Source organism: Plecotus auritus (genome assembly GCF_963455305.1).
Source record: "Plecotus auritus genome assembly, chromosome: 6".
NCBI lineage: Eukaryota > Metazoa > Chordata > Mammalia > Chiroptera > Vespertilionidae > Plecotus > Plecotus auritus.
In genome coordinates, this window is record NC_137773.1 from 84,945,664 (window position 1) to 84,962,705 (window position 17,042).

The 17,042-nt window shown below is 52.8% G+C and overlaps 1 protein-coding gene across 9 annotated transcripts; it reads left to right on the top strand.

Moving 5' to 3' along the window:
- On the top strand, positions 1–16,047 carry ANKRD24 (ankyrin repeat domain 24). Of its 9 annotated transcripts, none has more exons than XM_080677026.1 (21): positions 1–180; positions 1,049–1,135; positions 1,247–1,377; positions 1,459–1,547; positions 2,750–2,814; positions 3,330–3,387; positions 4,860–4,930; positions 5,106–5,212; positions 5,379–5,566; positions 6,056–6,084; positions 6,645–6,725; positions 6,862–6,969; positions 8,053–8,097; positions 8,186–8,284; positions 9,120–9,192; positions 9,424–9,542; positions 9,712–11,220; positions 13,458–13,625; positions 15,226–15,351; positions 15,576–15,641; positions 15,749–16,047. In XM_080677026.1, exons 1-21 carry the CDS (start codon positions 106–108, stop codon positions 15,824–15,826), a joined length of 3,372 nt encoding a protein of 1,123 aa, XP_080533152.1. In that variant the 5' UTR covers positions 1–105; the 3' UTR covers positions 15,827–16,047. The 9 variants fall into 9 exon arrangements, with proteins under 9 accessions (XP_080533152.1, XP_080533154.1, XP_080533153.1 ...); XM_080677028.1 differs by having other exon boundaries at positions 15,724–16,046; XM_080677027.1 differs by having other exon boundaries at positions 15,755–15,970.
- Positions 16,048–17,042: the final 995 nt, after the last annotated feature.

Genomic DNA, 17,042 nt, shown 5'->3' on the forward strand with positions numbered 1-17,042 from the left:
AGAGAGGACACCAGGAGGAGGGCAAGCAAGCGGATAAGCGGGGAGGAAGGGGCGGTGCTGGGTTTGGCACCACCACTGGGCCAGATCGTGGAGCTCTGGCAGTGCATGCCCCTCCCTCCGGGCCCTCTGGCCGAGGATGCCATGAAGCAGCTGTGTCTGTGCGCCGCCACCTCCTTTGCGGTAGGCCAGGGGAGGGGCCTGGAGCCGAGGGACTGGGGTCCTAGCTCTCCCCCTGCCCCGCCCCTCCCTCCCCCTGATCATGGGGGCCTGATCACACAGGGGTCTAGACACCCCACCCCAGACCGGGGAAGGATGAGCTGGGAGGGGGCAGAGGTGGGGGATGGATGAGGCTTTTGGGGAGACAGATGGGGACTTGGAGGACAGATAGGAACACCAGATAATTGAGAGGGCTTTTGAAGGGACAGTTTCAGAGAATAGTTTTGGATGGGGTCATTTGGGGAGATAATTTGGATGCTATTTTGGGGGACCATTTTTGGAAAAAGATTGACATTTGGAGGACAATTTTAGAGGACACTTGAGAGATTTTGTGGAGGATATTTTTGGGACAGATGATGGGGTCATTTGGGGGGACAGTTTTGGAAAACACATCAAGAACTTTGGGGAGACATTTTAGAATGCATTTCAGTTTTGGGGAACAGATCTCGGAGGACATTTGGGTAACAATTGTGGTATTTCGGGGTAGTGGTAAAAGGATAAATGGCAAAGGATGGTTATGAGGGACATTTAAAGGGACATTTTAGGGGTTCCTATGGGAAGACTTCTGAGGGTAGTTTGGAAAGATGTGTGGATCAGTTTGATAGGGTGATGTTGGGAAGATGGCTGTTCACTAAGGGACAGACTGGGGTCTAGGCATGGAGGGCAATTTGGGGAAAGATGTTGGGGGCTTATCCGGCATGGTTTAATGGGAGGATGCTGACACTGGGTATTGGATGAACCGGTGGGGCGATGGGCCTAGGGACAGATGCTGGGAGGCACAGGCTTGGAGGACCCTGTCTCAGACTCCCACCAAGACCACCTCCCCCCACAGCTGCGGCTCAGCCCCACCGACCTTGGCTCCTGCCCTCCCTGTGGTCCCTGTCCCATCCCGAAGCCGGCAGCCAGAGTCAGGCGCCAGGCAAGTGCCCAGGGGCGGGTGTTTTGGGTGAGAGCCCAGAGCCCCTACCAGGGGAAGGGGGGAGGGGGCAGTGGCTGCCCAGCCCCATGGTCCTCTGGGTGTGCCCCACAGAGCCAGGACTGGGGCAAAAGTGATGAGCGGCTGCTGCAGGCTGTGGAGAACAATGATGCCGCACGGGTGGCCTCCCTCATCGTCCGCAAGGGTCTGGTGCCCACGAAGCTGGACCCCGAGGGCAAGTCCGCGTGAGTGCCCATGCCCGGGGGGGGGTTATGATGGCTGAGGGGTGGCCACCCTGCTGCTTACCCCTCACCTCTGACCTTCAGATTCCACCTGGCAGCTATGAGGGGTGCAGCCAGCTGTCTGGAGGTGATGCTGGCACACGGCGCCAACGTCATGAGCACAGACGGGGCAGGTACTGCCCACCAGGCCCCAGGGGAGGGAGGAGGAACTCAGACCAGGTGCCCAACTTGGGGGTCCAGCCCGGCCCTGCCTCATGTCCTTAGTGTCTTGCTGAAAAGGGGGGAGGGGTTCCCTTTAGTGTCCACAGGGAGTCACAGGGGCATGCCAGGCTACCAGTGCCCAAGGACAGGGACCATGGCTATCACCAAGCAAGGTGAGTTAACTTGTAGATGAGGAGTAGCTGGGACTCAGGTAGTAGTTGAATCAGAGGAAGTAGTTGGGACAGAGGAGTATATGAGCTTGAGATGTAGCTGAGGGCATGAGAATAAGTAAATTTGGAGGGAGTATCTGAGTGTGTGGAGTAGCTGGGGTTTATAGGTAGCTGGAGCTCTGGGAATAGCTGGAACAAAAGGAAATTCTGAGTTTATGACTTAACTAGGGACCTGAGGGAAAAACTGATATATACTTCACAGCCAAAAGGAGTAGTTGGGGCTCAGGGAGTAACTAGGCATGGAGCATAGTCATGTCTGAAGCTTCCAGCAACAGGCATTGTGTGCCAGGATGTGTGGAGTAACTGCGGATTTGTAGAGTATCAAGACAGGGACATAGCTGGCACATGTGATAGCAAGGGTGTATGGATTAGCTGGGACATACAGAACAACTGTGGATTCTGAGGGGCATAGAAGGTGCTTCAGTGTGGCTGAGCATGTAGAGTGGCTAGGGATATGGGAAGTAGCTGGGGCACTAGGGCTTGAGGAATGGGTGGGTGTGGGGTGTAACTAAGATGAGATTGTCTGGGAAAGTGGTCGGCAAACTGCGGCTCGCGAGCCACATGCGGCTCGCGAGCCACGGTTTGACGCTCTGTTGACTAATGAGTTTGCCGACTACTGACCTAGACTCTCGATTCCAATAATTATAGGCTGTTGTTGTTCCTTGTGATTAAGCCCCTATCCCAGTGGTAGGCAAACTCATTAGTCAACAGAGCGGCAAACCGCGGCTCGCGAGCCGCAGTTTGCCGACCACTGGTCTGGGACATAGACTAGTTAGGGCTTGGGAGAGTCTGACCACAGGGAGTAGCAAGGTTTTGAGAAATACCTGGGTTTGGGGACTTGCTAGGTACAGGGAAACAGTCATCACAAATACTTGACACAGTTTGGGGAGCAGTCAGAGCTTCTTGAGAATCTGGAGCCCTAGTAAATCCTCTCTTCCTTTCAGGTTACAATGCCCTCCATCTGGCTGCCAAGTATGGGCATCCACAATGTTTGAAGCAACTACTCCAGGTCATTTCCTTTCTTGTCTCAGATACTCCCTGAACTCCCAGATACTCCCATGCCCTGACTATTCCTGAGTTACAGCAATGCCCTGAACCCCAATGTATTCCCTGAATCCTTGATATTCCTTGGCCTCTTTTACTCCTGAGCTACTCCTTCGATAACTAGATACTCCCTGATACTTCCTGCATATAAGATACATTCTCAATATCAGATATTTCCTGAGCCCCAGTTTCTCCCAAACCTTCGGTACTTTCTTGGCCACCAGTACTCTTGGAGCTCCCATCCACTCCCCAAACCCTCAGCTGCTTCTGAGCTCCTAGCTATTCCCTTTTTCTCACAAACTTTTATAAAAACAGAGTCATTCAGAGGCCCATGAGGAGACAGGCTCCACAGAGCAGGTAACTGGGAGGGGAAATATAGCAAGGAGAGTGAAATATAGCAGACCCAAGGAGGGGCAGTTCCTATAGAAATCAGAAACAAAGAGGATTGGCTCTTCAAATGACCTGCTCCCCCCTCCCCAGGCATCCTGCGTGGTGGACATTGTGGACAGCAGTGGGTGGACGGCCTTGCATCATGCAGGTGGGTGCAACCCAGCTTGTCCTGCTAGGTTTGGGGGTTATTCTACCCAGTGCCCTGGGGAGCTGCCTTCCTTCTCTTTCTTCCTTACTGAGCATCTACTGTGTGTCAGGCACTGGTTCTTAGCAACTCTTTGAGCCATGATGATCCCATTGGACAGACAAGGTGATTGAGGTTCATCCACAAAACAGCTGGAGGACCTAGGCCATCTGACCCCAAAGAACAGCCTAGTGTGTGCCAGTCCTGATAGGGGATGACCAGAGTGTAATATCCTTGGAGGAACGCTTAGGGAATCTCAGGAAGGCCGAAGGTCCAGGCAGCCTTTTAACTCATCAAATCCAAAATGTCTGTCCTCTTGGGAACACAGAATAAATTAGGGTCTGCTTTAGTTTTTTTAACTTTATGTCCCTGTAGTAAAGTTGGAGTATGCTGCCACCTAGTGGTGGCCATGCCTTTGGTCACACTATGGAAGCTCATAGGTTTTTTTCATTCAGTAAGTATTTCTTGAGAACCTGCTGTGCACCAGGTTCTGTTCTAAGCATTAGGATTATAGCAGCAAACAAAATTCTGTACTTCCTTGGGCACACAGTGTGTTGACTTGTCCAGAGACGCCTCCCAGCAGAAAACCCTCCCTCCCTTCCCTTTTTGAGGCTCTGGACGTCCATATCTTCTTCCACATCGGCCTTACCCAGCTTCCACTTCAAGACCCTTGCCCATGCAGTATCTTCTCCTTCCCCTTTTCACCTTCAAAACTCACAACTCAGGCCCTCGCTGGTTTGACTCAGTGGATAGAGTGTCAGCCTGCGGACTGAAGGGTTCTGGGTTCAATTCCGGTCAAGGGCATATGCCTGGATTGCAGGTTTGGTCCACCGGGGGCGGGGGGGGGGGGGGGGGCGGCGGCGCATGCAGGAGGCAGCCGGTCAGTGATTTTCTCTCATCATTGATGTTTCTATCTCTCTCTCCCTCTCCCTTCCTCTCTGAAATCAATAAAGATATATTAAAACAACAACAACAACAAAAACTCACAACTAGATCAAACCTTAAGAAGCCTGCCAAACCTCAGCTGAGATCTGATCCCTCTGGTAAACAGTAACACTCTCTGTACAGAGGGTTTGGTACATAGTAGGTGCACAATAAATGCTAGGTGACTCAAAGAGGATAAAGACATGAAAATCAGCCCAAAGTTCTACCTTAAGGGAGAACCACAATGGAAGGTAGAAAGAGCTTGGGACTGGGAGTTAGCAGACCTGGGTTCTAATCGTGGCTCTGCCTCCAACCCCACTGGGTGACCATGGACCTGGTTGGGCCTCAGTTTCCTCAACTGTAAAATGGGATTCATACCTTTGTTATTGATCTTTCAGGGGAGGTGGGAATTTCTCATGAAATAAAAGATCACACCCAGACAAAAGGCTCCCAGCAAATGTCTAAGCTTTACCCTAACTAACCCCTCCCCCATCCTTTTTCTCTCTTTCCAGCGGCTGGTGGCTGCATCTCTTGCTCAGAAATGCTCTGCTCCTTCAAGGCACATCTGAATCCCCGGGATCGGGTGAGCCTCTGGGACCTTTAGGGGAAAGATACTGAACTTGACATATGCTGCCACCAAGTGGTAGCATCGCAGGCAGCCTTTGAGAAGCGTGGGAAAGTCTCAGGTAAAGCTGAGGGGCTTCCCCACCTCCCAGGGTCAGCCTCTGACGTTTCATTCTTCCCCCAACTCCCGCCAGTTGGGTACAACGCCCCTCATCATAGCAGCTCAGATGTGTCACACAGATCTGTGCCGCCTCCTCCTGCAGCAGGGGGCTGCCGTGAATGACCAGGACCTGCAGGGCAGGTGAGCATCTCTCCTACTAGCTGGTCCATCCTGTGTGTGTAACACTGAAGCCTCTTAGCGTCTCTGGCTGGGGGATCTTGTTGGCATGTTCCTTCAACCCAGGCTGGCGTGGGAGACGGGGGTTTAAGGATGTCCTTACCCTCTCAGTAGCCCCTTCTCCTGGTAGGACAGCCCTCATGCTGGCCTGTGAAGGGGCTAACCCTGAAACAGTGGAGGTGCTGCTGCAGGGAGGGGCCCAGCCAGGCATCACCGACGCACTGGGCCAGGACGCTGCTCACTATGGCACCCTGGCAGGGGACAAACTTATCCTGCATCTCCTGCAGGAGGCGGCCCAGCGCCCCTCACCACCCAGCGGTATGCAAGCCCCGCCTCTAAGCAATTTCGGGCACCCCCTTCTAGGCAGTTTCTTGCTACCCCTCTCTCTCCCTTCTGTGGATAGTTTCAAGGTATCCCTGTGTGCTGCATTATAGGGGGTTTCTTGGCTTCCCTGATCCTAATCAGGACAGTTTCAAGGAGCACCAGAGCTTTTAGAATAGTCTAGGGGTACACCCTACTTTCCTGGGTCATCTTTATTCTTGGCTCTTTGCCTTTTCTAAGAATTGGTGTCCCACTTGCTCCATCCTGGAGAGGCCACTGTCCTCTCTTTTTGAGAGTTTCAAGGCCCCTCAGCATTCTGCCAACATGGTTGATTCCCAACTTAAAAGTTCTGGTTCTTGGGCAATCAGGAGCTCCCCGCTCCTCCGCATAAGTGCCCTGGGTTCACTAATGCCCTTCCTAGGGTGGGGAGTGGAGACCCGGAACACTGAGCCTGACCCTGCTTTTCTTTCTCCCCCACCCTCCTAGAGGAAGACTCAGGCGAGGCATCATCTCAGGTATGTTCTCTAAGCAGTGACTGAGTCCCCTGCCTGTGCTCACTGCCTTCCCCTCACCCTAAGCTCTGTGGGAAGAGAAGGAAGAGGTGGGCCCTGCCACAGGGTTCTGACTCAGAAGGACCTGCCAGGTACCTTGCCACCACGTGACAGTGTCACCCACAGCATCACTCCCAGAACTGGCTGAGACATTGTGGGGATGAGGTCCAATCATGGGACTGGGGAGGGGAGGTGGGGGAAGTGAGACTGGTGAGGGCTGATGTAGTCAGGGAAGGAGGCAGGTCTCCCTCTCCCAGGTTGCAGCACCTCAGCTCCACAGGGAAGGGTCGCTTGGAGACAGTTTGGTCTTGGTGGGCAAAGTCCTGAGGCACAGAGAGAAGCAGAAAGTAAAGTGAAAGATCTGGAACTCGCTGGGAACATGGTCTCATTCCCTTTGATGCTGGGATAAGTGAGGACCAGACAGGCAGGGCCACGCAGGAAGTGAGGGCAGAGTCCGGGTGGGTTGACTTATCTGGTGGGAGGCTAGCAGGTCTCCCATGTGTCCCTGTCCTCCCTCCCACCAGAACTCTGTGTCCAGCCATGAGAAGCGAGGGGCTCCCAAGAAGCGGAAGGCGCCTCCGCCTCCCACCAGCACCCCTATGCCGGTGAGAGATGCCTGGCCATGGAGAAGAATGGGGCCGCGGGGGTGGGAATGGGAGGAGGAAGCTCCCGCTCAAGTATGGGACAGAACAGCTCTTGAGCCTCATGTAAAAGTGAGGGGTCCTGGGGTCGGGGGAACAGGATGATCGAGATGCCTATGAGGAGATAGTGCGGCTGCGACAGGAGAAGGGCCGCCTGCTTCAGAAGATCCGGGGCTTGGAGCAGCACAAGGAACGGAGGAAGCAGGAGGTAAGAAGCAGCAGGAACACAGGCCTGGGGCTGAGCCTGGGGTGGGGTGCAATTCTGAGGGGAAGAATGCTACTACCGCTCCGCCCTTACTCCTCCCTCTCTTCCCCTCATCACTCTGCTCTAGCTCCTGGACCTCCTCACTGCTCCTCCAACACACCAGGCACGATCCTGCCTCAGGGCCTTTGCATGTGCAGTGCCCTTTGCTTACAACACTCCTCTCAGATCTCTCCAGCCTCCCTCCTTTACCTCTCTCAGGTCTTTGCTCAAAGATCCTTTGTCAAAGATACTTTCCCTGCCCACCTTATTTAAAATTGTAACACTCTTCTGTCGCTTCTCAGTTCCCTTTATTTTTTAAAAATGTATTTTATTGATTTTTTACAGAGAGGAAGGGAGAGGGATAGAGAGTTAGAAACATCGATGAGAGAGAAACATCGATTCAGCTGCCTCCTGCACACCCCCTACTGGGGATGTGCCCGCAACCAAGGTACATGCCCTTGACCGGAATCGAACCTGGGACCCTTCAGTCTGCAGGCCGACGCTCTATCCAGTGAGCCAAACCGGTCAGGGCCCCTTTATTTTTTTAAAAAAATATTTTTTTAGAGAGAGAGGAAGGGAGAGGGAGAGGGAGAAAGATCAATCAGCTGCCTCCTGCACACCGCCTGCTGGGGAAGGAGCCTGAAACCCTGGCATGTGCTCTGATCTGGAATCGAACCAGAAACCTCTTGGTGCACGGGACAGTACCCAACAACCTGAGCCACACCAGCCAGGGCCCAGTTCCCTTTATTTTTATGTAAAGCACTTACTGTTATTTGACATACTTGGAGATACTTGGTAAATATTTATAGGACGGACAAATGTTGAATGGGTGAGGGAATGAGTGAATGAATGAATCATTGGCCAAAAATGGGGTCTGGCACAAAGAAGGCACTCAGTCCTTAGCAATGAGTGAGCGGGTAGAGCAGTGCTGGGTGTGCAATAGATGCACAGCAGCTGTCTGTGGTTGGAATGGAGGGCTACTAAGCAGGAGGTGGGCCAGGGATCCCCCAGCCCTGATCCAAGTCCTGTCCTCACTTCTTTCATAAGCTGCCAGAGGCAGAGGCCAGCTCCCTGCACAGCCTGGAGAGACAGGTAGGTGGAAGGTTGGGGGAGAGCCAGCCACCCAGCTGCCCAGTGTTTCCTCCTGGAGACCTGTTGAGCCTCCATCACCTTTCTCCAGGTGCAAGAGCTACAGCAGCTGCTGGCAGAGAAGCAGGAGGAGAAGGAGAGTCTGGGACGGGAGGTGGAGAGTTTGCAGAGCCGGCTGTCCCTGCTGGAGGTGGGCGGGGTGGAGAGTGTGGGCGGGGCCTCTCAATCAGTTGCATGGCAACCACACTAATATACAGTCTCACACACATGCAAACACACAACAAACATACAGACAACACACACATAAAGGACACTTCCCAAAACACACAATCTCACACACACACACACACAGATGGACAGCCATGCTCATATACATGTGATCTTACACATATAACAGGCAAACAGACAACAAACAAATCCATGAAAGCACAATCACACACACATCACAAATATGTGCATACAGCAAACCCTTCTCATTTAATCACATGTGCAGATGACACCCCCCCAAATACATATAAACACATATTTCTCAAAATACATAATTACACAAACATACTCATATACACATTCAAATGCAACCACACACAACAGACTAAAACACATGTGCAGAATCACACCGTCACAGGAACTCACACAGGAGAGGCAAGGGCCACTGCCCAGAGGGCACACACACACACACACACACACACACACACGTGCTCACTGCAGACCCACAACCTCACACCCTCGCCAGGATGGACCCACTGTCCCCCTCCCAGTCCCAGGTGTCCAGGCTGCACATACAACCCCAGTCATTGGGGTTATGGTCACACACTTGGGCAGTGATTGGGCCATTTACTAATTTTCTGGGAGGCCAGCATGGTCCCCGGCATACAGTAGGCACTCTATACTTGTGGGCCAAACACAGCCAGTTTGATGCTTGTGGGGTCAAATAGACCCATGAACATTTCTGTCCACTCTAGATTCCTGGGGGTTCCTTGGGGTGGGAGGGCAGGACCCCAAGAAAGACATTTGGCCCCTTTCAGAATGAGCGGGAGAACACCAGCTATGACGTGGCCACCCTGCAGGATGAGGAGGGTGAACTGCCCGACTTTCCAGGTGAGCCTCTACCTTGTCCTTCCCCTATGCACCCCACCCACCTGGTCCCTGGGGTCCCAGGAGACAGAGCTTTTGCCCACAGGCGTGGAGAGAATTTGAAGCTGAAAGGAAGGTTGGCCCTCAGTTGTTATTTATTTCACATGCCCCGGGGGCCCCAAAGCACTGCTCTAGACCCCAGCTTCCATCCCCTGTGGTTTGGGACCCCAGGGTCTGACTCTGTGACACTGCCAGGGGCCGAGACATTGCTCTCCAAGCAGCTAAGCCCGTCAGCGCAGGAGCTCTTGGCCTCGCTGCAGGAACAGGTGGCCACCCTCACCAGACAGAACCAGGAGCTGATGGAGAAGGTCCAGGTGGGGAAACCAAGGCCTGGTAGAGTGGCTATGGCTGGGGACAGATCTGAGGGGGTTGGCATGGGCACATGGCTGAGTCCATGGGCAGGGAAGGTGGCAAGACTGCCTTGCGCCCCCATGGCCACTTCAGCTGCCACTGGTTCCCTCTCACCCCCACTCCCACCTCCAGATCCTGGAGAACTTTGAGAAGGATGAAATGGAGGCAAATGGATCAGCCGAGGTCGTCCCCCTGGCCCTCTATGACTCTCTCCGGGCTGAGTTTGACCAGCTGCGCAGGCAGCATGCCGAGGCTGTGCGGGTGCTGGAGCAGCAGGAAGTACAGGGGAGCCCCAGAGAAGAGAAGGTAGCCCCTGGGGAGCGCAAGGATACAGGAGCCAAGACCACCCAAAATGGTCCAACAGAAATGGAGATTGATGGCATCGTGGCTCCAGAAACAAAAGTTAATGGAGCTGAGACCACAGATGATGAGGCTGCAGAAGTTGGAACCACGGAAGCCAGGACTTCGGAAGCAGCATCCACAGGGACCGAGGTCATGGAGACTAAACCCACGGACAGTCAGGCCGTGGAAACAGAGGGTGCGGGAGCTGAGGCTTTGGAAACAAAGGCCACAGGGGCCGAAGTCACAGAAACGAAAGCTCTAGGAGGAGGAGGAAACGTGGAAACACAGGCCACGGGAGCAGAGGCCACAAATATGAAAGTAGAGGAACCAGAAATGAAGGCCAATGGAGTGAGTGAAGTGGAAGGAGAGCTCAGAGGCACAGAGACCACAAGTGTGGAGGCCACGGGAGTGGAGGCCACCACCCCTAGTATCCCCACTGGTCCCATCCTACACCCTGGTGCTGCCGAGGCCTCGGAAAAGCTGCAAACCGAACTGGAGACTAGGATTCGTGGCTTGGAGGAGGCACTTTGGCAGCGGGAGCGGGAGGCAGCCACCGAGCTGGAGGCAGCCCGTGGCAAGTGGGAGGCCACGGAGGCTGAGGCTGACCGGCTGCCGGAGCGGGTGTGTGAGGCTGTTGGTGGTGACATGGTCCAACTGCGGGCAGCCCTGGAGCAGGCCCGGGAGGACCTCCGAGACCGGGACTCTCGCCTCCGGGAGCTGGAGGCCACCTTGGCCTGGCTGGATGAGGCCCGAGCGGCCAGACTGCTGGCCGAGGAGGAGGCTCGGGGCCTGCGGGCAGAGCTGGCCCAGCGGGAGGAGGTGAGGCTGGAGCAAATCCGGGAGCTGGAGGTGCTACGGGAGCAGCTGGCCACTTCCATGGCCACTGAGGAACAACAGCGGGCAGCTGCCGCTGAGCTGAGCCAAGCTCGGGAAGCAGCAGAGGCCCGGGCCGCTGAGCTGGCCGAGGCCTGTGAGGAGGCTCGGCGAGGCCTGGCAGAGCTGCGCGAGGCCTCAGAGGTGCTCCGCCAGTCGGCAGTGCCAGCCTCGGAGCATCACCGGCTGCAGGAGGAGGCCCTTGAGCTGCGGGGCCGGGCGGCGAGCCTGGAGCAGGAGGTGGTGGCCACAGGCAAGGAGGCTGCCCGGCTGCGGGCAGAGCTAGAGCGGGAGCGTGTGGGCAGTGTGGCCCGCTTGGAGCATGAGCGCATAGTGGGTGCACTTCAGGCCGACGTGGCGCGGCTGGAGGGGCAGCTGGAGGACCTAGGACGCCGCCATGAAAAGACCAGTGCTGAGGTCTTCCAGGTGAGCATGGCCAAGCCCCTACCAGGCACACCTAGCAGCCACTTGGCCACCTGTTTTGATCCTGCAGCCAAAGGATGTTTCAATCCCATAGATTTCAGTCCTATAGACACTAGCCCCTGCCAGTGTTTCTAGGTCGACCTTTGACCCTGTGGCTATTCTGACCTCCTGGATGTTTCAATTTGCCTTTTCTTCTTTTTTCTTTTCCTTTTCTCTTCTTTTGTTTTGTTTGTGTTTTCTTCTTTAAATCCTTTTGGCAGTTTCGACCCTATCTTTTTTTTTTTTTAACGGTTAGCACTTTTTATAATCTTTTTATAAAACCTGCTTGTATCCCAAAGTCATGGAGAAATACTCATATGTTTTCTGCCAGCATCTTTATTGTTTTTGTTTCACAATCCTGTTTATGCTTTGGCTCTAATTGTGTGTATGGTGTGAGGTAGGGATAATGTTTACTCATTGTTTTTGCAAGCAGTGAGTTGGGGGTTTTACCCTGATGTTTTTACGAAATGTCCATTTTCTCTGCTGGTCAAGATGACCCTTTTTTCCCCCCCACTGGCTCTTTTGAAATTGTCATTTTATCTTATGATCATTTTGATGCTTCAATCCCTTCTGGAGGAGGACCTCATGCACTGGGATTTTTTTTAATCTAATTTTGAATCCAGTAGATTTTTATGCTGAGTTTTTTTGTTTGTTTGTTATTTATTTTGTCCCTGATGGTGGACTCCATCTTTTTTCTTAAACAAACTGGGAGCTGTTTTAATAAATATGTAAATAAGAAGCTATATTCATTACTTGTCAGGAAATCATTTTCCTCTCTGAGCTTCTGTTAACTCACCCATATAATGGAGATAATAATTCCTAGTCCTCGCATGGATATTAAGTGGCTTAATTTATGTTAGCTACTTAGGACAGTGGTGGTACAAGCAATTTATAAATGACAGCCAGAATTATCCTTTCTCCAAGAACAACCACTTTTAAAAAATATATATTTTTATTGATTTCAGAGAAGAAGGGAGAGGGAGAGAGAGGTAGAAACATCAATGTTGAGAATCATTGATGGGCTGCCTCTTGCACGCCCCCTACTGGGGATCAAGCCTGCAACCTGAGCATGTGCCCTGGACTGGAATTGAACCTGGGGCCCTTCATCCACAAGCCGACATCTATCCACTAAGCCAAACCAGCCAGGGTGAACACCATCTTTTTAAAAAATTTTTTCCCCTTATTGCTTTTTAGAGAGAGAGGAAGGGAGAGGGATAGAGAGATAGAAACATTGATGAGAGAGGAACATCATCGATCAGCTGCTTCCTGCACGGCCCCTCCTGGGGAATGAGCCTGCAACCTGGACATGTGCCCTCACCAGGAACTGAACCAGTGACCTCTTGGTTCATGGGACAACACTCAACCGCTGAGCCACACCAGCCGGGAAGAAAACCCTCTTTTAAACCAGTTAAACCCTTGATCACAGTCCAACCTAAGTATGACCATCTTCATGGATGTCTGCAATTTTACCTTTCTCATGATCACTTCTTTTTTGGGTAAATTTTACAAGTCTGATTTGATTTATCAATCGGTTTAGGATTTATTTAAATAGTTAATGTGTGTCAATCTATACTAACTGAAACATCTAGTTATTATCCACTCTTCCCCAGAGCTGTTATTTCTATAAAGGGCAATGTTCCCTCTAGGATCGATTTTTGCAAAGCTCACATTGCTCTGATCTTGATATTTTTGTGAAAATGCAGTCATCAACTTTTGAACATCTGTTTGCTTTTCATCCAAATTCTTCTGGTTTTCTTGCATTTTGTAAGAAATCTACAAACCTTCAACCACTAGCAGAGAAAAGAACATTAGTGGTATTAATAATACCACCCACTGGAATATAGCACTTACTCTGTGCCAGACACGGTTCTAATTGTATTCCATGTACTTGCTCATTTTATCCTCACAGCACCCTATGAAGTGGGGAGCTGTTATTATTCTCGTTTTATATATGAGGAATCTGAGGCACAGAGAGGTTAAGTCCCTTGTCAAGGCCACACAGCTAGCAGGTCAGAGGTCTTTGGCAGGGTCAGAATGTTTATAATGCCCTGTGGAATTCGGAACTTCCCTGAATCAAACTCCTCAAGGTTAAAATGGGCTTGAATGTCCTCAGGACAAGATAGAGGGTCAGAGGAAGTCTGGGGTTCAGGCATCTTAGGGGTCTAAGTGTCCTCAGGGTCACACGTGGGCTTGGGCCACAGGTGCAGCGCGAGGCCCTATTCATGAAGAGTGAACGACACGCAGCGGAGGCCCAGCTGGCCACGGCAGAGCAGCAGCTGCGTGGGCTACGCACGGAGGCTGAGAAGGCACGCCAGGCCCAGAGCCGCGCCCAGGAGGCCCTGGATAGGGCCAAAGAGAAGGACAAGAAGGTGGGTCTCCTTTTCCTATACGTAGTTGGAGGTCCCCACTTAACAGAGATCGGGGGGAATCTAAGAATGTCCCAGCTGAAAGGGTTCTGGGAAATGAGCCCATTTTCCAGATAGGAGACTGAGACAGAGAAGGAAGGGGACAACTCAGACACACAGGCTGCTGTTCCAATTACTAATTACTACCACAGTAACCTTTATTGGGTGCTTATTGCATGTCGGGCCCTGTGCTATGCATTCAATATGGGTCAATGCATTTAATCCTCACATTAAGTTCCAATAAGATTGCTCTTTTTATTATCCCATTTGAGGAAACTGAGGCACAGAGAGATGAAGCCACTTGCCCAAGGTCACACAGCTGTGCAATGGTTCTTCCAGGGCTCAAAGCCAAGTTCCCAAGTTCTTTTCTTAAATAATAAGAATAATGATAACTGAGGCCTCTGGTTGTTACTCAGCTAGCTGTTTTTCACATGTCACTTTTAATCTCACAACCCTAAGAGCCAGAAAGCATTTTTCTCTTCATCTTCCAGATGAGCAAACTGAGGCTCTGAGAGGCAAAGCAAATGGCTCAAAGTTACACAGCATGTCACTGGACAGTGAATGTGACCCTCAGAGCCCCAAGGTCTTTAGTGCAAAGAGTCATCTAGATACGACTTGCTGTGTGACCTTGGATAAGTCCCTTGACCTCTCTGAGCCCAAGTTTTCACATCTGTAACATGAAGATAAAGTTGTTGTAGGGATTTTGCTTTATTTGTATCAGAGTTTCTCTTTCTCAGCACTAGTGGCATGAAGGGGCAGGTCACTCTATGTGGGGGGCTGTCTTGGGCACTATGGGTTATTGAGCAGCATCCCTGGCCCCACTCACTTGATGCCAGGAGCACCCCAGACATTTTCATTGCAGGAGAAGCCCTAGGTGTCCTCTGGGGGCAGCATGGCCTCTGATGAGAACCTCTTATCCTAGGAATAATAATGGAGTTTAGCATTATTGAGTGCCTGCTCTTTGCCCAGCAGTTTACACTTAATCACTATTCAGAATCAGTTAACTGGTGGGAACCATGATTCTCTTTACAGGGCAGGAAACTGGGCTCAGAGGGGTTGAGTCATCTTCCCAAGATCTCCTTTGAGAAAGGGATAGAGAGGGACCCAACCTAGGACTGTCTGATAGCCACACCGGCTTCCCGCCCCTTTCCACCAGCCTTCCCTTTCCAGACGCCAAGAGGGGGTGTGACAGGATCCGGAAACTTGTACTGTAAAGGACCCAATAGTCAGTGTTTTTGGCTCAGGTCTGCCATTGCAGGAGAAGCCATAGGTGACCTAATACGAATGGGCGTGGCCACGCACCAATACAATTTCATGTATGAACACGGAAGTGTGAATTTTATCTAATTTTCACGTGTCACAAAATAGCGTTCTCTTTTTGACTTTTAATCCCCCAGCCATTTAAAACTATGGAAACCATTCTTAGCCTGAGGGCCAGAGTTTGCTGGCCTCTAGGATGTGACCTTCCCTCACAAGCCTGTCCCACCTCTTTTACCCCTGCTGCCCCCAGCCCTGAGCTCAGGGTCACCAGGGTGTCCCCTGACACCTCCCACCCCCACCCCAGATCACAGAGCTCTCCAAGGAGGTCTTCAGTCTTAAGGAGGCGCTGAAGGACCAGCCAGCAGTCCCGGGCAGCTCCGAGGTGGAGGCCCTCCGTGGCCAGGTGGAGGCCCTCCAGGGGCAGCTGGAGGTGAGAGCCGCTCTGGGCACAGAGAGACCCCAGGAGAAGGCTGGGGCCACGGAGGAACCTGGGGTACATGTGCCAGGCATGGGAGGAAAATATTGCAATATTTTGTCAGCTGGCACTGTCTTACTGGTCCATGCCATCAACGTAGGGGCGCAGGGTACGAAGGGGGCATTTGGCAACTTGGGGGCTGTCTTGCTTTTCTGAGCGTCCATCCGCCACATCCACAGGAAGCTGCCCGGGAGCACAGCGCAGTGGTGGCCTTGTACAGGAGCCACCTCCTACACGCCATTCAGGTGAGTCAGCCCTGGCTTTGGCCATACCCCTGGCTGCTCTCTCGTCCTCCGTTTCCCGTCTGTACAGTGGCAGGGCGCCCAGGCTCTCCTCTGTCCCCCCACCCCAGGGCCAGATGGATGAAGATGTGCAACGGATTCTGAGCCAGATCCTGCAGATGCAGAGGCTCCAGGCTCAGGGACGCTAAGCCTCGGAACACGGACCCTGCTTGCTAGGACCTGCACAGGGCGTGTTGGGGCTCACACACTGACCTTCTGGACTTGGAGATCAGCCTGGCCCTGTCCCGGCTGTCCCTGGTGTCCATTCTCAGGCCCTGACCATGCCCCACCCATCGGAGAATCTGTGAGTTCCCTCGCTCAAGTCCTGTCGCCAGACACCACCCCAGGAATAAAGCTCACTGAGCCCAGGACGGCGTGTGGCCTGATTGCTGGGTTCCCACTTGGAGGAGGGGAGAGGGTGGTGCAGATTAGGGTGAGGAGAGGGAGGCACCCCCTCCTGCACCCAAATCTCAGTCCCCATGATGAACACTGTGTTAATGCAATATTTTAAAAAGTCAAAATGGATGCCAAAAAGTTCACCATGAACAAAATCTCCAAGAGTTAAGGGAAGACAGGGGCCACGCCTGCACTTACCTCACTTTCCTTACCCTACGCCCAGCCCCTGGGAGGGAGAGCCCCCCCCCCCAACCCCCTGCCCCTGGCAACTTCCCTGAAATCCCCCGGTGGTTCTCAGCCCTTTCCAGCTCAGGGAGAGGAGGTGACTAAGACTGTGAACCCCCAGTGTCCAGCCTGCCCCTGGGGGTTTCCTTGCTCACCCCGGGCAGGCAACGTGTCCAGTAGGGCTTCAGCGGCCGGGCATCCCCATGGCTAGGAGAATGTCCGTGGGGAGGGGCTGCCCCCAAGTCTGTCTCTGTCTCTCTCTGGCCTGGGGTGTGGAGTGTGGCCGGTAAGGGTGGGGACCCCGTCGCTGTGGTCCACGCGTGAATGGGCATCTCCTGTGGAGATGCCTGGGTCTCTCGTGTCCCTGTCTTCTTTTTTCCTAGACCTTTGTGTGTCTATCTCTCCGTCTCCTGACCCTTTCTCTCTTTCTCTATCTCTCTTATCTCTCCCTATCTCTATCTCTGTCTCTCTTGTCTATGTCTAGCTCCTATCTCTCTCCCTGTCTCTGTCTCTCTGTCTCCTCTCTTATCTGTGTGTGTCTATCTCCATCTCTCTCTCCTCTGAGTCTCCCACCCCCTCTCTCCTCTCCTCTGAGTCTCCCACCCCCTTTCTCCTCTCCTCTGAGTCTCCCACCCCCTCTCTCCTCTTCTCTGAGTCTCCCACTCCCTCTCTCCTCTTCTCTGAGTCTCCCACCCCCTCTCTACTCTTCTCTGAGTCTCCCACCCCCTCTCTCCTCTTCTCTGA

Coding starts and splice junctions, on each gene's coding strand:
- ANKRD24 (XM_080677026.1), top strand. CDS start 106: ATGCCCCTCCCTCCGGGCCCTCTGGCCGAGGATGCCATGAAGCAGCTG. Junction 3,388..4,859: donor GACGGCCTTGCATCATGCAG/GTGGGTGCAACC, acceptor CTCTCTTTCCAG/CGGCTGGTGGCTGCATCTCT. Junction 6,726..6,861: donor CCACCAGCACCCCTATGCCG/GTGAGAGATGCC, acceptor TCGGGGGAACAG/GATGATCGAGATGCCTATGA.